At 52.5% G+C, this 21,811-nt stretch overlaps 7 protein-coding genes and 1 non-coding gene across 8 annotated transcripts; 4 read left to right on the forward strand and 4 right to left on the reverse strand.

Moving 5' to 3' along the window:
• Positions 1-430: 430 nt before the first annotated feature.
• On the reverse strand, positions 431-2,766 carry THITE_2109996 (uncharacterized protein). The gene is made up of 3 exons (XM_003650436.1): positions 1,432-2,766; positions 1,107-1,346; positions 431-1,025 (listed from the first exon to the last, which is right to left on the reverse strand). Exons 1-3 carry the CDS (start codon positions 2,513-2,515, stop codon positions 538-540), a joined length of 1,812 nt encoding a protein of 603 aa, XP_003650484.1. The 5' UTR covers positions 2,516-2,766; the 3' UTR covers positions 431-537.
• Positions 2,767-3,709: 943 nt separating this feature from the next.
• Positions 3,710-6,420, reverse strand: THITE_2110000 (uncharacterized protein). Its single transcript, XM_003650437.1, has 4 exons — positions 5,602-6,420; positions 5,399-5,520; positions 5,182-5,344; positions 3,710-5,111 (listed from the first exon to the last, which is right to left on the reverse strand). The coding sequence occupies exons 1-4, from the start codon at positions 5,675-5,677 to the stop codon at positions 3,991-3,993; spliced, it is 1,482 nt and encodes a 493-aa protein (XP_003650485.1). The 5' UTR covers positions 5,678-6,420; the 3' UTR covers positions 3,710-3,990.
• A 167-nt stretch (positions 6,421-6,587) lies between these two features.
• Positions 6,588-6,661, forward strand: THITE_t18. Its single transcript has one exon. It is a non-coding gene; the product is annotated as a tRNA-Arg (tRNA).
• Positions 6,662-6,992: 331 nt separating this feature from the next.
• Positions 6,993-7,331, reverse strand: THITE_2142108 (uncharacterized protein; the record flags this gene model as incomplete). The annotated part of the gene is made up of 2 exons (XM_003650438.1): positions 6,993-7,186; positions 7,274-7,331. 2 exons carry the CDS (start codon positions 7,329-7,331, stop codon positions 6,993-6,995), a joined length of 252 nt encoding a protein of 83 aa, XP_003650486.1.
• Positions 7,332-7,875: 544 nt separating this feature from the next.
• Positions 7,876-9,214, forward strand: THITE_2110003 (uncharacterized protein). Its single transcript, XM_003650439.1, has 2 exons — positions 7,876-8,388; positions 8,462-9,214. The coding sequence occupies exons 1-2, from the start codon at positions 8,368-8,370 to the stop codon at positions 9,119-9,121; spliced, it is 681 nt and encodes a 226-aa protein (XP_003650487.1). The 5' UTR covers positions 7,876-8,367; the 3' UTR covers positions 9,122-9,214.
• A 1,033-nt stretch (positions 9,215-10,247) lies between these two features.
• Positions 10,248-11,974, forward strand: THITE_2110005 (uncharacterized protein). The gene is made up of 2 exons (XM_003650440.1): positions 10,248-11,783; positions 11,846-11,974. Exon 1 carries the CDS (start codon positions 10,590-10,592, stop codon positions 11,733-11,735), a length of 1,146 nt encoding a protein of 381 aa, XP_003650488.1. The 5' UTR covers positions 10,248-10,589; the 3' UTR covers positions 11,736-11,783; positions 11,846-11,974.
• A 252-nt stretch (positions 11,975-12,226) lies between these two features.
• THITE_2085660 (uncharacterized protein) lies at positions 12,227-13,252 on the forward strand (the record flags this gene model as incomplete). The annotated part of the gene is made up of 1 exon (XM_003650441.1): positions 12,227-13,252. The coding sequence occupies one exon, from the start codon at positions 12,227-12,229 to the stop codon at positions 13,250-13,252; it is 1,026 nt and encodes a 341-aa protein (XP_003650489.1).
• A 649-nt stretch (positions 13,253-13,901) lies between these two features.
• On the reverse strand, positions 13,902-15,208 carry THITE_14941 (SIR2 family histone deacetylase-like protein; the record flags this gene model as incomplete). The annotated part of the gene is made up of 4 exons (XM_003650442.1): positions 13,902-14,293; positions 14,474-14,653; positions 14,730-14,835; positions 14,969-15,208. Coding segments are annotated over 4 exons (918 nt in total), but the record flags the coding sequence as incomplete, so codon positions are not given.
• Positions 15,209-21,811: the final 6,603 nt, after the last annotated feature.

A 21,811-nucleotide genomic window follows, 5' to 3' on the forward strand; every position in this document is an offset into this window, starting at 1 on the left:
GATGGCCGGAGCGGGATATTGTGATACCCGCGCCAGTTTGTATCTAGATGGCGTACGAGGCGTCGTTGGTCCCCTTGCACGGCGCGGGTGGGCGGCTACGCTGGGTTATTTGTGGGCGGAGTTATCAGACGGATGGATCTTGGAATACGGGATACAGATTGTGCTTGGTTGATCATGATGGATGATGTAGATAGACTACTATACCAATGCTGTTTTTTTCGGTTCTTTTTTCTCTCTTTGGTGACGGACGCGTGGTCGTTCTGAGTGAGCGTGACTTGCATTTGGAAAACCAGTTCGAAGTCTGCTCCATAATGAGGTGGCATCACAACTGTGGCGCGCAAAGTGTCCTCGAAGAATGAGGTTCATGTTGTTACGCTTCCTGAAGTAGTTACTTTTGCAAAAACAAGAGTTGGGTATCCAGCATCCAGTAACCACGCAAACTCAACCGACTCCTTCCCGTCTACTACTCGCACATGTGTATTTCATGGATGATACAAAAGTCAGACAACGCGAGCCCTAGTAGGTAGGCAGGTATTCTCATGCCTCGGTGGTGCTCTCCCGGTCGGCGTCGGGCTTGGCCTCGCCCTTCTCGGCCTCGTCGCCGCCGGACGCCGCCGACGACGACGGCGCCTTGCGCTTCTGGATCTTCTTCCAGCTTAGCCCGCAGGCGACCACGAAGGCGGCGGCGGCGCAGGCGACGGTGATGAAGTACGAGTTGCGCAGGCCGGCCAGGTAGGCGGTCAGCACGGCGGTCAGGCGGTCCTCGGCGTGCAGCTGGGCCAGCACCTCGGGGATCTGCGACGCGCCGCTGTTGATGAAGGCCTGCGCCGGCAGGCCCGGCGCGTCCCGCTCGATGCCCGCCGTCAGCCCGTTCTGGAACACCGCCTGCGCCACCGCGATGAACACGGCCCCGCCCAGCGACTGGAAGAACTGCACGCTCGCCGTCCCCTGCGGGATCCACTCATGTGGCACGCTGTTTTGCACGACGAGCACGCCGGTTTGGAAGCCGACGCCGACGCCGAGGCCTGCGGGAGTGGGAAGGAGAGGTGTTAGTTAGGTGGTGGAGGCGAAGAGGGGGGGGGGAGGGAGGAAGGAGGGGGACATACCGGTAAGGACCTGGTATCCGAACCAAACCCGGAACGGACTGTCGAGGGAGAAGGTGGTGATCATGCCGGCGCCGACGGTAAAAAGCACCATGCATGGCAGGATGAAGGGGTTGTAGTAGCCGACGGCGCTGATCAGGCCGCCGGTGCCGACCGAGGTGATGACGACAGAGATCAGCATGGGCAGCAGCTTGATGCCGGCCTGCACGGCCGAGTCGTGCTGGATGGCTTGGAAGTACAGGGCTGGGAGGCGGCGTTAGCCAAGGAATCCACTCACTCATTGCACTTATACTGCTGTGTCCGACGCGGGACGGGCAACAGAACTTACACAGGTAGTACACCAGCGGGAAGAAGGCGGCACCAAAAAAGAAGGCAAACAGCATCGCGCATACGACGTCCCGGTTCTTGAACAGGCGCGGCGGCAGCGTGCCCTGATCGCCCTTCCAGATCTGGATGCCGATGAAGATGATGATCATGACGCCGAAGCCGACAAACAGGCCGATCACGACGGAGCTGTTCCACGGGTGCTCGGTGCCTCCCCACTGCAGCGCCAGCAGCAGGCACACGATGGCCGGCACCAGCATGGCGGTGCCGGGGAGATCCAGGCTCAGGACGCGCTGCAGCACCGAGGGGCGGTCTCGGTCGTCGGGCCGCACCGTCTTGATGTGCAAAAACAAGAAGATGGCCAGCATCGCGGCGCCCCCAATGGGCAGGTTGATGTAGAAGCACCAGCGCCAGCTGACGTGGTCGGTAAAGGCGCCGCCCAGCAAGGGCCCCGCAACGCTCGCGATCCCCCACATGGCGCCGATCAGGCCGAAGGCCATGGGCCGCTGGCGCAGGGGCAGGGTGTAGGACAGGATGACGACGCCGCCGGAGAACAGGCCGGCGGTGCCGACGCCGGCCAGGGCCCGGCCGACGATGAACGCGTTGCTCGAGGGCGCGACGGCGCTGACCAGGCTGCCAACCTCGAAGACGAACACGGCGGCCAGGTAGGTCCACTTGACGCTGAACATGCGGTAGAGCGAGCCGTAGGCGGGCTGCAGCGCGGTCGTGGTCAGCAGGTAGGCGGCGCCGTACCAGCCGATGTCCTTGACGGACTCAAACTCGCCCGTGATGGCGCCCAGGGCGGGCGCGATGATGGTCTGGTCCAGCGCGACGAGGAAGACGGCCAGGCACAGCGAGGCGATGATGAGCGCCAGCTTGATGCCCGTCGGGTAGACCACGTCGGCGTCGTCGACGCCGGCGCGGGCCGAGGCGAGGGGGTCGTTGGTGGGCGGCTTGTGCATGTTGGTGGTGGTAGCTGCCGGGTTGGGGTCCGGCCCGCCGGCGGTGGTGGTGGCGGCGGTGGTCCCCGGCGGAGCGGGCTTTTCGAGCTCGGTGTCGGTGCCGGTCATGGCGTCTCCGTCCGTCATGGTGCCGATCGAGAGGCCGTGGAGAGACGGTTAGGTAGACAGACAAAAATCCAAGTGTAGCCAGACAGATGCGGCGGAGGGAGCGGCGCTTGCTGATCAGGACTGAGGAAAAAGGTACGGCTTGCGCGTGGCCCGACGGGGTGTCGTCCGAGTCCGGTTACACGGTGGAAGCCTGTCGGTCGAGAGACACGATGTCAAGAAGACGCCTAGTGCGAGACAGCAGCCAGCAAACAGCAGACAACAGGCACCAAGCGGATTGGCAAGGTCAAATAACTGAGGTCGGAAAGGAGAGATGGACTGCTGCTGATCGAAACCGACTTCAGATGACGATGACGATGACGAACGCCGGGTCCAGTAAAAAGGGAGCCGTCACCCCTTTTAGTATTCGAGCCCAAACAAAAAAGTTCCTCAGCCGTAGCCTCACACCCAGTAGGCCGGCCCGCCATACAGCCGTGCAGCGAGGAACAGAGATCACGTTTGACTACCGCGTGCTGCGTACTGCATGAGTCCACGACCCTCCAGCCGCCAATCAGGCACAGCAAACGGAAGTGTCACTTGCAACTACCCGTTGACCATGCAGATAAGCGTTAATTCCGTGCAGAACGAAAGAACACCGAAAACTGGCACCCTTCGGACCTCGCACAACGAATTCCCTCCGCTTCTCCCTTCCCGAATTGATGGCATCCGTCACACCCCGACCAACCGCCGCCGCTCGTTAAACGTATCGATCCAGCCTTGCAGCTTTCCGCATCCAGCACGCTGCCGCACGTTTTCAATTCTGTTCCCCCAATTTTCAACTCGGTTTGCAGCGTGCAGCAATTGGCTGCTTGCCAAAACCTGGAGCCTTAACCCCCTGGATTGTCGCCCCCAAGGTGGGGGTACCTCCCCGGTAGTCGGGATTAAAGTTCACTAACGTTAACCTTAATGAGACAAGGAACTTCGAAAAAGCGGAAAACACCGGTGCTCGGCGTTCTTGTTCTGCCGAGGGCGGGCTTGGCAGAGTCGGTCCGTATGACATGAGACCAGGCAAGCAAATCAGGAACTTTGGCGATTGGTGGCTTCGACCGGGCAATTCATGACACTGTGACTGCGCGGCAAGCGACGCCCTGCTGCTGCTGCTGCCGCTGTGGCGTGGGCTCGGGGCTCGGAGCGGCTGATCCCAGACAGGACTGGTGCTTACTCCCAAACCAACGCAACAGCGTCAACGCTGATGTGCATTCAGTTCCAACATGGGATCGCTGCGCCTCGTTTCCGGAAGATACCTAGTTACACGGATGTTGTGTGCGCACGCATCCGCTGCGTAGGTCTAAGTCCTTCCAGGGAGCCACGTAACACCGAATAACACCGAACGCCACAGCCCAAACCCTGAACCCAATCCCCATCCCCATTCCAACCTCCCTGAACCGACCGCCGTTAACGTAGGGTTATCCATATCCCTCCCTACCTCCAATGACTCGTTGTTAAGTGTGGGTTCATCACTTCCGATTCCGCGTCTTCTTCTGCGTCTGCGCCGTGTCCTCCTCGACCTCGTCCTCGCCCTTCTTCAGGTCCTCGGTCAGGCCCCACTCCTCCTTGTCGTACCAGTCCTCGCCGTCCGACATGTCGCGGTCGGGCCCGCAGTGCGCCTCCGCCTTGGCCCACCGCCACACCGTCTTGCGGTACCGGTCCGCCTTGAGCAGGCCCTCGTACAGCCGCCGCGTGCCCCGGCAGATCTCCTCCTGCTTCTGCACGTACAGCAGCAGCAGCCGCCGCACCTCCTCTGCCTCCGCCTCCGGCAGGCCCAGGTCGCGGTCCGCGTGCGCCGCCGCCGGCAGCCGGAACATCGGGTGGATGAAAAGCTCTTCGGCGCCGCCCTCCGCCGCGGGGGACGCCGCTGGCGAGTCGGCTGCGACCGGTGGGTTTGTTAGGCCGCGTTGTTGTGCTGTTGTGCTGTGGCCGGCGCTGGGTGCGTCGGCCATCTCCTCGTCTTCACCGCCCGCCGTCTGTAGGTTGTGCGATGTTCCGTATGCCTGAGCGTGCCCGCCCCTATCCCCGGCGCCGCCGTTGACTTGCTGGTCTTCTTTGGGCTTTTCGGTCGAGCTACTTCGTCCCTCTGGCTCGCCCTCACCAACCGTATCCGCTTGGGCGTCCGGCAGTGTTTCGCCGTCGGGCGCCTTCTCGTCCGAGTCCTTATTCCGCTCCGTGTTACCGCTTGGCCGTGCATCAGGTTGGGCTTCCGACCCGTTCTGGCTCGCTCCCCGTTGTCCTGATTCCGTAGATGTACTTTCTTCGAGCGCATTCGGGACCCCATTGACACTGGCAGCCACCGGGGCTTCCGCAGGAAGACGATTCTTGGGGCGGTTGAAGAAGCTCGCCGTGTCGGTGAACAGCAGCGCGTCGGAGTCGTCGGGCGAGATCATGAGCCCACAGGGCGCCCATGTGTGGTCGCCCACCAGCTTGGTGAGCAGAGGTTTGGCTTTCCACAGCGCCGCGTTCTCTTTCTGCATCAGGTTTCGCCCTTGCTCCACCAATTCTGTCAGAGCCTTCGACGTGAACGGGCGCGACAGAGTCGGGTGCGACGGCAGATCGGTAACCGCCGTTAGCGGCGCCAGGATTTCTGGTCTCAGTCAGTATCGACGGCGCAAGGCAGGGTGCTTCATCAGAGACTGGGTGCCGGGGTAGCTCACGTTCGAGCCGGAGGGCCGAGTACGGATTTTCCTCGGCGGCCGAGGCAATAGCCTCCTGGACCTGTTCCTCGTCGTCGTCGCTCTCAATGTCGTAGCCGTCTTCGTCGATCAACGGCGGGTTGCGATTTATGATGGCTCGCTGGAATCCGGCGTGTTCGGCGATCTGCGGCTGTCAGCTCCGCGTAGGTCGCGAGGCGGGCACACAGCTCGTACGCACCTCCTTGTATGCCGCCGGGACCATCGACGACATCAGCTGGCCCTGGCGGACAAATCTGGCCCGTTTCTTTAATTTGTTGCCACGGTTCGTGGGGCGGTCAATCGACGAGTCGGAGTCGGACTCTGCGGAAGGAAGCCGGGAATCAGCAACAGTTCGCAGCAGTTTGCAACAAGTCTGCACACGAGCTGCCAGGGCACACGCACCGTCCGCCTTGCGCTTCAGGGTCCTCCTGAGCGCCAGGATGGTATCCATGATCATGGCCTGCTGTTGCGTCGACATCTTGAGGGTTGAAGCGGCAAGCGCCAAGCGATGCGGAAGAAGCGAGGTACGGATCTTCGCGTAGTTACCGCCCGAAGCTGCGAGCTGAGCGACCAGTGGTTTTGGCGTGGTCACAGTCGCAAAGGTTCAGGTGCCGACATGGCCAAGTCCCGCAATGGCGCCGGCAAAAAGTGGGTCCAGCATCAGCCCATGACGAGAGCCCCTCAAAAATAAAACTCTTGCCGCGACACAGCACTGGGAGACAGGGACCAGTCACATGCGCTCCGTATGAATGCATCATATATCTGTCTGTGATCTCGGGGGGAAATAGCGAGGGATAAGCTAAAACAGAAGCAAAGAAACCGGGAGAGACAAACAAATACCAACTGCCGATATACCCCCGCGGTAGATGATGCACTTGGTGCTCCCTGCGGCGGGTTTATCGGCATGCTCGCGAGCGGCCGAATTCAAGTTACTGTGGTAGTTAATCGAGAGCAACGGAGGCTTCATACAAACATACAAACGGAGTGTAAGTGCCGCAGCCAACAATGAGACTGAGAGTTCAAAAAGCAGACTGCCGCAGGAAGTCTGAAAGGACCAAAGCACTCTCCGTAACCCACAGCCTTGCGATAAGAAATCTCTTGGCCGGTTGGTTGGTTGCAGGGTATGTGATTGCATTGTGTGGTTTCAGCGCCTGCTGGCGGAGGATGAGTTGGAGATCTGGGGACAGGATCACCAAGTGGCTCGAGTTGAGAGCCCGTCGGTGGTCTGAGATGAAGAGGGGAGGCAGGAGTGCCCCACAGTAGACTCGTTCCTTCGCTTTGAGATTCAGGAAATACCCATGAGCCAGAACACCATCTCAACTCAGGGGTAACCAACATCTCGCGAGGACCTCTCTCAAAAGTCGCATTTTGCCCCTGTTGCAAACCAAGCCCTCGTGGCGCAATGGCCTAGCGCATTCGACTTCTAATCGAAAGGTTGTGGGTTCGACTCCCACCGGGGGTGACCCGAATTTTTGCTCGATTCCAGTTTCGTTTCTTGGTTACCTTCGGATCTCAAAGAATAGAGGTCAAACAAGGTTTTTGAGGCAAGCACAAAGTCGTGACATTATCGACATGTACCCCCCTCATGCTACACCGATTACCACCTGGACGTGGCGGTGGTGCCAGGCAAACTCGGGAGGACGTCGTGGTCGAAGGCCTCGTTGCTGTCAATGCGAGACTCTTATACTCGGAACGGATGTATTTCAGGATCAATTGCAACAATGCTCCGAGTCTCCTGCTTCAGCATCTCCAAACATACATGTGTTCGATTTACTGACAATGTCTCGGCGAAATTAGCCCTCCAACTCGTCATGCTTCTTGCTCTCGCTCTTGGCCACAGGCTTGCCCGTCTTCGGCTCGTTCTTGGAGCCAGGCTCGTTCTCGTAGCCGCCGCCGTGCGCCTCGTACTCCTTCGCCAGCTTCATCCCCTTCCAGGCTGACCACTGCCCCTTGCCATCCCCGGATTTGTTGGGTTCTTGCTGGATATCTGTTGATACAAGGCGGCAACCAACCTAATGAGCATGCGATCGCACCGCAGTTTACCTGCTAGCTGCCTATGGGACGATCGCCTTACCTTCCTTGAGGTGCTGGCGGAGTTCTGGATCGGTGGGAATGCCTTTGCTGCTTGGCATCTTCGGCGGCCTGTGAGAAAACCGGAGGAATCGACCAGGAAAGCGGAAAGGCGCCGTCAAACGTTTGCGCTGATTCGTGACTCTGAATACCAATGCAAGAGTTGCTGTTTACATGCAGAATGCAAATGGGGAGGGTGTCCTGTAATGCTGTGATGGACTGAGCATGATGGTAGCCGCAACCCTCGGCCATGGCGTCATTAAGGGTCTCCAAGTCTAGGACGTCATTAGTTTCTGATCAGTCAGCCTTTGTGTATTCTGGAGCATACCATTGCGCCAGGAGAGCGAGTCACTTGTTGGCGCCGGCCCATTCCTTGCGCTTTTTATTGAACGGAAAGAATGTGTTGATTCCCTCCGCATCCAACTGGCACCGTGACGTGGTGAAGTAAGAGAACTTAAGGGATTTGAATTTTGTTTTTGATTTTCATTTACTTATTTTGAACTACTCGAATGTAAGAATTGATCACTTGGTTCAAAAATGAAGTCTATTTAGAGTGCCAGATGAGTGTTACTCTCATTCCGTGAAGAGATGAGGTTTTGGCGATTATGGCTCCGGTTCTGTAGCCTCAACCGTCTTCTCCCCTCTCTTCAAGCACTCTACTTGCTCGTATGTGCTCTAGGGGCAAAAGGAAGTCTCCAGGGTTCTCGTATTACACAGGGACCAAAGGACCAACTGTATGCTTCCTATCAACCCATGTCTTCGAGCAGCGTCCTTGAGTCCATATTCATGATTCATGTGTGTCTGCGGCGTAAGGGCGGGGTGCGTGTTGGTTCGGAAGGTTTGCTGACTGGATGCGCTTGTCCTGCATTCCTACCCTACCAACTGATGGAGTCTAGCTCGTCGGCTCTCCGGCTTCTGCGCACTCACTCCACGCGCCGTCCCGAAGTCCTGCGCTACATATTTCATCACTCGCGCCACCCAACCCCGACGGGGATCTCGCTGTCTGGGGTATCAAGCATTCTTTTGTGTCCTGTATCAGTATCTCCTGTCTCCGCGATCAGCGTTTGCCCGTTTCCCCGGCTGTTGTTGTTGCCCCTCATGGCAGACGATGAAGACGCGGTGAGTCACAACACTCTATGAAACTGCCCCTCACGCTCTTGGTTCCCACGTTGATGATTGACAGCAGAAAAAGCTGGGCGCAAGCGCAGGCTCCGACTCCAATTTGATGGCTTGTTCCCATCAGCACCAGATTCTCGCAGCAGCCCCCGAAACCGACTTGGAACAGCGTCGGCCCATCCCAGTAACGCTGTACCACTGGCGTCCCCCCACCGTCCGCGAAAAGTTCACGGTTATCCTGCCCCCTGGCATCCTACAGACAATCAAGGGCTCCGCATCGCTCGGCACGTTTTTCCTGTCCAAGGACCTGGACATTGGCGACACACTCTCCGTACTGCTCACGGCAAGCTCCTACGACGATCCCGAACCCACGCCGCCGTCCAGCAAATTGTTCGCGGACCTGGTGGCGCAGATGGCCATGCCCGACAAGAAGGGGCGGTTCTTTCAGTTCTTTTCCTTTCCCGTGCTCAGCGACAGCGCCGACGACGTCCTGGGAGACGAACTCTTCCCGGCGTGGAAATGGGCGAAGCCCGACAGCGTCTACCCGCGCAAGGGGGGCTTCTGGGATGACGACCTTCACCAGGTGCTCGAGGACGGGGAGTGGAGCGGCGGGAAAGACCTCATCTTGCTGATGAGGGCGGTTTCGGAGGAGGTCTTGCAAGCTGTAAGCAGGAAGGATGTCAGGCACACGAGTTTCGACGGCGTGCTGAAGTCGGCCTCCTGGGGGCCCCTTTGAGGTCTGGTTTGATCAAACCGGTTCCTATTCGACTTGTCTTATTCTGTTGACAGGTTTACTTGGAACAGGGCCTGGGAACCGTTTAACCCGCTAGGGAACAAGCTGCCAGCCCCCGATGGCCGAAGGCCGTATGGGAAATCTGTCTTTTGCTTCCAACCCGCAGAGTACCCAGCACATTACACAAAAATGCGTGTCGCCCTGACCTGCCGTTTCTGGAAGACCAATATACTCTCAAGATACGGATTTCATTCCGGGCGGGGCACATGTGCTTCTCAAAGTCTGTGGGACATCGTCTCCTGGTACCGACCAGACCTGCGCGACGTCGAGAGCCGGTGCTCCCTTGGGCATGTGGAGACCAACCATCATGCACGGAGCGTGCTGCCTGTACGGCGCCTGATTATGACCTGCTCCTGGATGAAGAACCTCGAGCTAATGAATCACAGAGCTGTTAGGCTGAGCCATTTCAAGTCAGGGTGTCGCTGGTGGTTGCTGGACTGGGGTTTGTGAATAGCCCGGCGGCAAGAAACTGGTTGATGAGCACCGCGAAGCTCCCCCTCGCCTTGCATTATCACCACCAAGCCCAGCACATGGCAGACTCAATCCAAGGTGATGGTTTGCTCAGGGGAGACCGGGCTCTAGAGGCACTCGTCGGAAGCCTGGAACGGCTTGAGCGTGCGAAAGTGCAATTCAGCAGGTCGTCGGTGTCGTAGGGTTGCTTGGCCCCGTGGTCACAGCAAGAACCCGCTTCAGCGGGCTCCACACATGGTGCGCCCGAGACCGACGGCGATGGGACTCGCGGGATACAACCTGTTGAGTCAAGCCAGAGGCTGCTGTCTCCCCGAAGACGCCGGCGACTACAGGCGTCCGAGGACGATAGCAAGCCTGCGAAAGCCGATAGAGCCCCGGGCCAACGCAATTGGGGTTCGTCGCAACAACCAGGCGGACGAGTGCCAGTGCGCCAAAACCTGCTGCAGCAAAGCCTGAGGGAGTCACCAAGGGCAGGGCAGTCCGAGAAATGCCCGGCAGAGGGTAGGGTAGGACGCTAGCGTCACCGCAGGTGGTGGCGGGAAGCGAAGGATAAACAATTGTTGGCTTCCGGTGTGCTGTGTAGGCGGATAGTGTAGAGCTGGCACTGGCAGAGTGGTTCAGCCCGATACGGAATAGTGGAACTTGTGGACAGAAGAAGTCAACTCAGGGGAGGACATTGCTTATCTTATCGCAGTGGAGAGTGCAAACCTCGGGTTGTCAGCTTGTGTCTGAGCTCCTTGGCTCCAAGCTCCTTGGCTCCTCGGTCCCTTGCATCATCATCCCCGCCTGTGCTCGGCGTCGCGCATTTCGTGTTCTGCACCAGCGACCAGCAGCCAGCGCTTCGAGATCCTTCTACGACCGTCCGCTTCGACATATTTTGGAAAGAGAAAAGACAGTCAAGGCATTGCAGCATTGCAGCATCGCCAGCCGGACAGGCACCATGTCGTGGCCGAGCGACGGAGACCCGGCGTCGGGCTCCCCGGCGCAGGATGACCAACATCAGCCGATTACCATCGCCTCCCTGGGAACCTTCGACCCTAATGGCCACCTGGTATCATTCACGCGCGAGAACCAGGAGCAGGCTCTCCGCTTGCTCACCGTCCCTTTCGAGAGCCTCCCGAGGCTACCCGCCTTCGCGCCCCTCTTCGGCTACACGACCGAGTGGCAAAAGAACCGCGTTGCTCTGACTCTAGCCGAGATGTCGGGCGGCGCGCAACGCGTGGTGATGCCCTTGGAAGCGGAAGCGATTGCCTTCCACGCCTCCAAGCGGTGCTCCAAAATGACCTGGATCCCCCCAACGACCCTGGCGATCGCCGCCTACTTTACCCAAGCCGGCCGCACGACATTCCGCTTCCCATTTTATACACCCGGGGCGTCGTTCAGCCCGACATACTTCCCCAGCCGCTCGATGCCGTTTCTCAAAGGCACACCGGCCGCGCGCGCGTGGCACGTGGTGCGCTTCGGTGCCTACGGCACTTTGTCCTACATCATGGTCCGTGGCTTCATTTACTCGTTTGCACAGTCGAGCTTCGTGGTGGGCATACTCAAGGACGAACGGCTCCACACGCTCCGCGAAAGCGTCTTCGCCAAGAGGAGAGAACAACTCGAGAAGGGTGGGGTACCGATGGGGGCGTCCCGGCGGGGAGCAGACAACGAAGCTCAAGGAACTTCTGCGCAGAGGTGGCAGCCGCGAGTAGGACAAGTACAAGCGCAGACGCCACGAGCCGCTCCGCCGCCACAGGATGCGCCACAGGGCGATGACTTGTTCCTGTTTGACGACGCCTCCCCTGTTGCGCCGTCTCAGCAACAGCCAAGCCCACGTCCTTCAGGGACTACCACATCGGCGTCCAGCGAAGGAAGCGCCTGGGAAAGGATCAGACAGCAAGCCAGGGCGGAAGCGAGCGTGTGGAATCGAGGGGACCAGCAGGACGGCGAGGCGCCGGGCGGCCGGCGGAGGACGGAGCAGTATACCTATGTGCCGGGCGAGCAAAAGACGGCGACTGCGAGGGAACAGGCACAAAGGGAATTTGACGCCATGCTGGAGCGAGAGCGGCGCGGCGAAGGCAACGGGGGCGGGCGTATGTGATTGGCTTGGTTTCCCATGCTGAATGTATGAGTGTATTCCGTAGTTCTTCTTGTACGGCGAAGCTTAGCAAGACGTCGCAATTGGAAACGGAAATTCGGCCCTCAACTCACCGCATCTTCTGGCCGTGCCAGCAGCCTTCTATTATTCCCTTGAGATCACAGAGCACACTCCCCCTGTTCTGTGGGCGACAACCAGACCACGTGGGGGAAGTGCGAGCCGACGAATTGCGTCGACCCTTCTGGGCGGGGCGCGCAAGCGTGTTACAGATACAGAACGGCGATTGGGCCTGGCGCACCGGCACAGCCGGCTTCGCCTACTGCGGTACACTAGGAGGGCGGTTGTACATATGTGGATCTGCCAGCCGCCGGACTTTTGACGGGAACACGGGGAACAGGACCGCAGATCAGGGCCAAGCGCCGTGCCATGGCCCGGTCAAGTCGTCCTGCAACTCTCACGTCCCCAATTGCGTCCTCCCGGGACCATCAACCACCATGCCGGCCACCACAACGGGCTTGACGACGGCGTCGTCGTCCTCGTCGTCGACGCCGGCGGCCATCACCTCGTTCCCGCGCGTGCCGCTGACCACCACCTTCACGCCGACCGGCAGCGACTGCGACGGCATCTACCTCCCGCGGAACACGCCCGTCTACATGATCGGCGACCGGCTGTCCTGCCTGCCGCCGGCCTTCTCCACCTCGGACCCGGCCTTCTACTACTCGCCGGGCATCGCCTGCCCCAGCGGCTACTGGACGGCCTGCCACGACACGACGGGCGCCGCGTCCATCACCACCGTCACCTGCTGCCCCACCTACGGCGACATCTCGCTGTCGTGCGTGCCCAACCCGCTCGACCTGGCCGGCGTGTGGAAGACGCTCTACTGCACCTGGATCGCCCCCGTCTCCGCCACCCCGATCACCGTCACCCTCTCCGGCGACGGCCGCACCTCCACCGTCACCACGCTCGTCTCCTCCCCGGGCGGCGTCAACGCCTTCGGCGTGCGCATGGTCCACCAGTCCTCCGACCTCGTGACCTCCTCCTCGTCGTCGTCGTCGTCCTCCTCCATCACCAACTCCGCCCCACCCGCCACCTCCTCCCCGAACGCCAACAACCCCACCGATGCAACCTCCGACTCGGGCCTCTCCACCGGCGCAAAAGCCGCCATAGGCGTGGTCATCCCGCTGGCCGTGCTCGCCGCGCTGTTCGCCGCGCTCATACTGTACCGGCGGCGGCGGCGCCAACAACAACAGGAACAACAACAGAAACAAGAAAACCTGTTCCCGCCGCAGCAGGGGGGCTACAGCGACTATGCCGCCGCCGCCACCGCGGCGGGGGTTGGTGCTGGCGGTGGTGGTGGTGCTGCTTACGCGCTAGCCGACCGGGCAAAGCCCGGGTACTACGCGGCGCGGTCGCCGCAGGAGATGGAGGGGTCGGAGTGGGAGCGGCCGGTGGAGATGCCCAGCTCGATTACCGCGGCGGAGCTGCCTGGCGAGGGGGTCGGCGGGTGGGTGAGGAGGTGATGCCCGGGGAAGGGGGCCAAGGGATGGGAGTGGGGGGAGTTAATTTTGGGTTTGTATATATGTGAAAGGGGATATTTGGAAAGCGAGGTGCATCAGGGTGGTGTTGGAGATGGTTGCGTTCAAGCCTGCTGGGGAGATACCTTGGATGTCGTGGGTTTGGGGTGGCTTTGTCGAATTCGAGTTTCTCTGTCGCTTGGAGGGTTTCAACCCGAATGCATGATATAGGCGCATCAGGCAGTGTTTTGTGGACTGGTTTTGTTCGGACTGTTCGCGTGCCGTTCGGGCTAGGTAGTTATCCAGCATGGCGTGGTCCAACGGTGCGTGGCGTTGCGGCGGCCCGCAAGCCGTTGGCTGCTCTGGGATCATCCAGTCAAGAAGTCCTTATTGCTGATACCAATCCTGCGCTGGCGCTCGAGCAAAGACTTGGGATAAGGGGATCATGGCTGAGAATAGTAAGGCGAAATTTCGTAAGCACCTGCGCTGGTCCTGATCGCAGACCGCCACCCGCAGCTGCCTCTTCACCCATTCCCCATCCACAAATCCCTCCATCACCACCTCCATCTATCTCCCCAAACCCAACACAAACCCATTCCTGTCCCTTCCCCATGACAGCTTACCCTGACGACTCCCCACCCCCCTCCCCAACCACCCCCTCCAAATCCCCAATCACAGGCGCCAACAACTTCGGCAACAGCACAGCCGCGTCCCCCTCGAACGCGAAATCCTCCTCGCGCATCCCCCGCAGCACGCCGGGCCCGATCTCCAGGTTGACCGTGACGACGCTGGTGCGGCCGCCGGGGGCGCGCGCGGCCTCGGCGAACCCGGCGGCCGGGTACACGACGGAGCTGGTGCCGATGACGAGCACGACGTCGACGGCGTCGCGGGCGATCCAGGCGTTGACGGCGTCCAGCATGGGCCGCGACAGCGGCTCGCCGAACCAGACCACGCCCGGGCGCTGCAGGCCGGTGCGGCACTGCGGGCAGTGCGGGAGGTCGGATGGCGGGAGCGGAGGGAGAGGGTTGTTTGGGTCTAGGAGCGGGTCTGGAATCTCCTCCGGACGGTGGTTAGGTGGTGGTGGTGGTGTTGTTAGAGAGGTAAGTGCGTGAGTGAGGGAGTGGGTGAGTGAGTGGGGGGATACGTAGGAAGTAGGTGCAAACAGGGGGTTGAGAGGAGATAAAGAGAAAATATAGAGAGGGGAGATGGGAAGCAAGGGACACATACGGATCTGGTCAGGCGACGCCGGGGCGTCCTCTGCGGCGGCGGCGAGGGCCGGGCAGAACGGGTCGTCAAAGTTGGCCGGGTCGGTCCAGGAGCACGACGGCGAGTCGCACTTGATGGTGAAGAGCGAGCCGTGGAGGAGGTGGAGCTGCTCCGGCGGGTGGCCGGCGCGCGAATGCAGGTCTGAGGAGGTGTCGTTAGGTAATTCCCCCGGGGAGCTCGCGTATATACTGATAGCTGGAGGAGGCGGGCAACGCACTGTCGACGTTCTGCGTCAGGCAGAGGAAGTCGGGGTTCTTCCGCGCCAGGGCGGCCAGGGCGTAGTGGCCAGGGTTGGGCTTGGCTTGTAGGGCCATGTGCCGTCGCTGATGTGTGTGTATGTCGACAATCTCATCGTCAGCCGTGCCGTGCCACTTTGTCTCTCCCCTCGTATGCTGCCCGCCGTGTCCATTCGTCCTGCTATCAACTACCAAGTATACACAGTTGGGATGTACCCACATAAGCATAAAACATCCACACCAGCCCCGGATCGGCCTCGAAGGCCTCGGGCGTGGCCAGCTCGGTGGCGTCGTAGTTCCGCCACAGGCCGCCGGCGCCGCGGAAGGTGGGCAGGCCCGACGCCGCCGAGAGCCCGGCCCCGCACACGGCCAGGATCCGCCTGCTGCGGGCGAGCTTCGCGTGGAACGCGGCGATGCTGTTGTAGTCGGCGCTCGGCGCCATGGCTTTTGGGTCGCGGGGTGGACGGGAGAAGAATGTCCGGACGGAGCGGGCGACGGCGAGAGCGAGAGCCTTGTCCCTCCTCATTGGGCCGGCCCTGCTTCCGCAGCTTGATCCAACCACCCAACAGCCCCGCCGCCCACCCGTGAGGTTGGCACGGGAGGGGAACTTCAACGTGAATTACGGAGTACTGTGACTCGGCGTGGATATGGGACGGTGGAACACAGTGAGATAGGCAAGCTAATTTAATATGTTGTCATTCTTGATGGTTCTGTGAGTGGGGGTGTTGGTGAGCGATCCTGAACACGGGCACTTCTCGGAATGTGCACTTGAGTTCTGGCTCTCCCACCAATTCTGAGTGATGCAAGCCCCACAATTATTGGGATATAATACGGCTGTGTTGCCAGGACACACAAGAGAGCAGCATCTCTGGCCATCATCCTTACGCATTGTTGTGCTGTTCTGTCGTGGCGAGGAATGTTCAATTTAGAGACGGCTCGGAATGAATTCACGGGCTCCGAGAGAGAGCAGTTCCCGGTCCAGGCAGGAGTAGCTAGCCATGGTCAGAGGGATCCTTCAGGCAACCAACTGGCAACGGTGCATCATTCAAAGCATCACAAGAAGCGACAACCCCGATGGGCATTTACCTTGAGGTCCTTGACAACCGATTCAAATCCATCGTATTGGCCCAACCAGCACTTTTGGATGATGGCCCCCATTCCCCCTAATGAGGCTGTATCGGCGAACTCGCCTCGCTTGTAGCGGGCTTCGATCTCGCTGTCGGAGAGCCCTTTGTAAGGAGCGGTGCCGGTCAGGATTTCGTAGACAACGGATCCGAAGGCAAAGATGTCCCCCTGAGCGGACAACGTCGGACCGGGATATTCATGACTAGCTGCAACGGTGACTAAGAGTTCTGTCACGTCAGGGGTAAGGGGCCCAGAGCTTGGCAGAGCGCACTGGCCATGGTTTCCCCACTCCTGGATATATATATACCACGCTCTGTTCAGTCCTTAGCTTTCCTTTGTACTAGAACAATGTACTCTCTTTATATTCCGATGCTCTACTACAATCCTATCGTTGTATCTATACCTTATAGCTCGCTATAGTATATTAGTTATAAGCCTAGACGCTCTATAATTGTATATAGTAAGTAACCTATAGTAAGCTCTCTCTCTCTCTCTCTTTTTCTTATGTTCTATATCTCAATATAATGACTACCGAGAGCAATTTAACCGTTACCCTCTAGTCCTATATAGATTAGACCAAGTGGTTTATAGAGCTTAAGATCTTAGCCCTAAGTAATAGTATCTAGGATAAATATAATCTAGATGCTTTTAATAAGCCTTAGGATAAACGACTAAAAGTTCCTATAGAGGAAAATATAATTAAAGAGCTTTGTAAAAAGTATGCTAAGGCATTAGATATTCCTCTAAAGCAAGTTTAGGCTCCTATTAAATAAGAGGTTGCTACTAAGCTTAAAGCTATATATAAGGACTACCTTATAATCTCTACTATTTAAGAGAATAGGGTTAAGTTGTATTTGCTTATTAACTAGTAGATTATATACTCTGTCTACTAGCCTCTATTTAACACTATATATATTGCTATCTTGAACATTAGCCTTAGTAGCCTCTAAGCCCTTATTTATAAGCTTTATAAGTAGCTTATACCTATTAATACTCTTATAGAGGATATAGCTATTTATTAGTATATAATAGTCCTATAAGAAGCTTATAAAGTAGATATCAATCTATATAAGTAGTACTATTTTTAGAACAAGGTATACCTATATATAAAGAGCTTTGATATTCTAGAGGTTATTAGACCTAAAGCTTCTAAGCACCTTATTAAGGTAGTTGGCTACTAGATCACCTTGGACTAGGCTCGCTACTAGCTCTCTAAGATCGAGGCACTTAAAGCTAAGGGGTATCTAATTCCTATTCTCGATAAGCTAGGCGTTCGCCTTAGTATTCGGATCGATAACACCTACTCTAAAGGGCTTAGATATAATGTATTTACCTCTCTAAGAGTAGCTTAAAGCAATAGTTCCTTAGATAATATAGGCTTTTATAGCTTGAAGCTCTATCTATACCTTTATAAGGCTAATAGCAAATATAAATAGAAGCTAGTAGAGTACTAGTTTCTCTAGATAGTAATCACTAGGGTAGAGAAGGGCCGTTATAAGCTTTTAGAAGTATAGATTATTGAAATTAGAGAGTACTTTAACAACCTAAAGTAGTATTCCTTCTAGGAAAGCCTTTAAAAGCGATATAGCTCTAGCTCTATAGAGTAAGGGAACTCTAGCTTAGCTTTTCCTAATAAGATCGTCTATACTATTATCGACCTAAGCCTCTTTAGTAAAGGAGCTTACTACCTATTTATATTCTCGACTACTATTACTTACTAGCTCTCTTAGAGCACTCTCTTTAACAACTATATTATTCTATATATCGTTAATAATAAGAAGCTCCTAGTTCCTAGTACCTTTATACTATTGGAAGATAGTAACTATATAGAAGTAGGTACTACTACTTTCTCTATTTTAGGAAGAGGAGAGTATATTATAAAGGGGGTACTAGATAGAGAGTAAAGGAAAAGAACTATAGACCTCTATTTAAAGAACATTGCTATAGTAAAGGGCTTTTATACTAATATTATATTAGAAACTACTCTATATATAGCTAATATCTAGTATTTAGGGCTAGACTACTTTCTATAGTGTAGAACGCTTAAGAAGAGTATAAAGGTTAAGTAGTTAGTTTATAAGTTTAATATAGTTTTCCTTAAATCAAAGAACTTTTCCTTTTACTTTTATACTCTCTAACCTTTATAGAACTTTATAGGCCTAGTAATAGTAAATATAGTTGTTTATAAGGATAATACGAGGTTATATACATTATATATACCTTAAGAGAGAGAAGATACTAAAGAGCTTTAGTATAAGAGATCTAGACATCTAGGTTAGAAAGCTCTTTAGGCATTGGTATAAAGCGCTAAAAACATTAAGATCTAGGGAATATCGACGATCAAATATAAGGTATACGCTCTATTGTATATTAAGGAGTATAATACGCTTTATAAAATAGAGTATTATACTCTACGCCTATTCTAGTATATCTCCTAGGACCTCTTCTTATTCCCTTCTAGGTTTAATAGATCCTAGTACCTCTTTACAATTAAAGACAAATATAGTGGATAGATCTAAGCTTTTACACTCTTTAATAAGGGTTAAACTAAGCTCTTTAATATTGTTAAAGCTTTTAAACGCTAGGTTAAACGGTAATAGAGACTTAATGTCTATAAGATCTACTAAGACAACGATATAGGAGTTATTATACTAGAAGATCATCGACTAACGGCTTACTAGCTCTAAGTATATAACGAAGGTATCGACTTAGAGCTTACACTAATATATACTCTATAGCTAAATAGAGCTTTAGAGTAGGTAGGACAAGTCTTATAGCTTAAAAGTATAAAGATATTTACTACTATAAACCTGCCTATAAAGCTCTAGCTAAAGGGAGTAAAGGTAGTAGCCTTCTTATATTCTATTTCGCCTAGCTATACTTATAGTCTTTAAAGCTTTAATAAAGTGCTCTACTCCTAGTTTAAGAACTACTTTCGTTAATAGAAGCTAACCTTCTACTAAACGTTAATAGCGAATCTATACCTTAACTAGTCTAAGATCTTTATATATAGCTATAGAGTATACCCCTTAGATAAAGAATATAAAGCAAGGTATTAGAAAAAAGAATTTAAAGTATAGCTATATAGATAAATCAGGTATCTAGTTAGGTATAGAGTATCCAATATTTACTATATCTAAGTACTTAAGCTCGATAAGGTCATTGTAATAAAGAATATAACGTTCAACGAAAGGACCTTTTACTATCTAGGTAAGGAAGAGCTTCTAGCTTAAGAAGTAGCTATTGTTAAGGAGGTAGTAGAGCACCTAGATAAGGGGGTTAAAAAGACCTAGGACGCTAGGTCGATTCTTTAAGTACTTTATAAACTTAAGTATAGAAGACCAACATTTAAGTCTATTACTATTATAGTTCCTAAATATAAAAGTATACTACTAGGTTAAGACTTAGGGGTAAAGGAAACGTATATATAGGGTAGACTCTTAACCTTTAAAATATTATTAGAATTATAGGCTTAGCTATAGAAAGAGCTTATAGATAGAGGTAATAATGGAAATAGGGGTCTAGTCGATAATTCTAATGCTCTTTTAGAGACTAGTAGAGTACCTAGGGATCTTAGGCTAGCTATAGCTATCCTATAAAGCACTGCCCTTAAAAGCGAATATAGGGCTTCTCTACCTATAGAGCCCTTAGCTCTATAAAGCAAGTACAAGGAGGTATCTTTGCCTATAGAGCCTATAGCTCTATAAAGTAAAGAAAAGGATATATTCTATAATACGATAGAATATATAGTAGAGTAAGATACTTAGTCTATAGGGCTTAAAGCTCTATAAATATAACCTTTGACTAATAAGCTAGGAATAAGTATATTAAAACTACAATATAAGCCTAGGGAGTATCTTATACCTATAAGGAGGAGTATATAGATTTAGAAGCCTTCTATAAAAGTATATAAAAATATAGCTTTAAATATAGCTTTAGAGTATATATACATTTTCTTTATTAGATCGTTGGAAATATAGAAGAACCTAGGGCTAAGGTTCTAGACTAATTACCTAGATCCTACTCTCTAAGAACACTACAATGGTAATAAGACGCTCTTCTTTACGTCTTAGAAGGGTATTAAAATGCTTTTCCCAAAGTCGTTTTAGACCCTATATATAGTATTTACTACTACCGTTAGCTAGATACCAATGATATACTATAACACTGAGCTCCCCCCTCTTCTAAAGAGCTAGAGAGACTTAGAGAACTACCTATATAGGAAAGAGTTTAAGGTAGCTATATATAAGAAGATCTATAATCTTATAAGCAAGGGAATATAGTAAGAGATTAAGCGAGAATATATAAAAATAAGGCCTCTACCTTTGAAATAGGTGTTCAACTATAAGCTTAACAAAGATAGTAACTTTAAAAAGTATAAGGTATATATCTATATATAAGGCGATCTATAAGATACTACTAATATTACGAATATATATATAGCTACCTTCGCTATACGCTCTTTTTATACCGTTATAGCGCTTATAGTGTACTTCGACCTTGAGGTAAAGCAGTTCGATATTAAATAGGTGTTCCTAAACTTAAAGAGGCTAGATATAGAGTAGGTGACTTATAAGCTTCTAAAGGGATTTAAGAAACTAAAGATCTATATAGAACTCCTAAAGGCTCTCTATAGGCTAAAGGACTTACTACTCCTATAGTACAATAAGTTCTATAGTACTTTTAAAGAGCTTAGTATATAGCCCTCTATAGAAGAACCTTACTTATTCCTCGACTTTAAGAAGAAGATAATCCTTATCTTCTATATTAACAACTTCTTAGTAGTTTACTATTGAGATAACGCTATAGCTATAGAATATATTATAAAGGGTATTAAAGTAAAATATAAAGTATATAAATAAGATAATATTAAATACTTCCTTAGGATTAGAGTTATCTATAACTATAGAGTATATAAAATCTAGCTTATATATAACTAGTATATTAAAAAGATTATAAAGAAGTATAGTCTCTCTAATATTATAAACGCTTTAGCTATTCCTCTCCTTATAGAGGAGCTTTGTAAGTTTAAAGGAGAGGCGACCCCTAAGTAGATCAAACTGTACTAAGAGCTTATAGGCTTAATCTTCTATTCTATAGTTATAATCTAGCTTAACGTTATATTCGTAGCTATAAAGCTCTTTTAGTTCCTAATAAATCTAGGACTAGAGTATATTAAAGTGGCGAAACAAGTTATCTAGTACCTATATATTATATACTTCCTTAGTATATAGTATAGGGGTAGAGTCGTTTACTAGGTACTCTAGATTACGTCTAATGTATTATATACTAACGATCTAGATATATAACACTTTTTATAAGGCTATATTATAATGCTCTTTAGTAGATTAATCTCCTAGAAGGCTATATAGTAAGATACTATTACTATATCTTCTACTAAAGTAGAGTTGAAAGCTTTATCGATTACTATAGCTAAGACAATTACTCTAAAACGCTTGTTTAGAGACCTTGTATTTAAGACTAGAAAGCTTTAGAAGATCTTCTATAACAATTAGTAGACGATTCGCCTTATAGTAGGAGAGTATATAAAGGTTAATACTCGTCTATACTATATAGATATTTATAATATATAGCTTTGTTAAAAGTATTAGAATAAGTAGTTCGATATATTCTACCTTCCTATAATATAGATGCCTATAGACGGTTTAACGAAGTAGCTTTTAAGGCAGAAGTTTAAGTACTTCTATACTCTATTAAATCTTTAAGATATATATTAGGTAAGAAAAGAGTAGGGGAGTCAACTATCTTCTTTATAAGGACTATCTACTACTATTGTTCTATACTCTAGCCTTATATATTCTAATAATTGATAAACTTTGTTATCGCTACCTTTCTTTAAAGCTAAAGGATCTTCGTCTATATCTCTAACTACTCTACTAGCTCTATTGTCTATACAACAATCTACTCTAGCTCCTAA

Source organism: Thermothielavioides terrestris, chromosome 1 (assembly GCF_000226115.1).
Source record: "Thermothielavioides terrestris NRRL 8126 chromosome 1, complete sequence".
Classification (NCBI taxonomy): domain Eukaryota; kingdom Fungi; phylum Ascomycota; class Sordariomycetes; order Sordariales; family Chaetomiaceae; genus Thermothielavioides; species Thermothielavioides terrestris.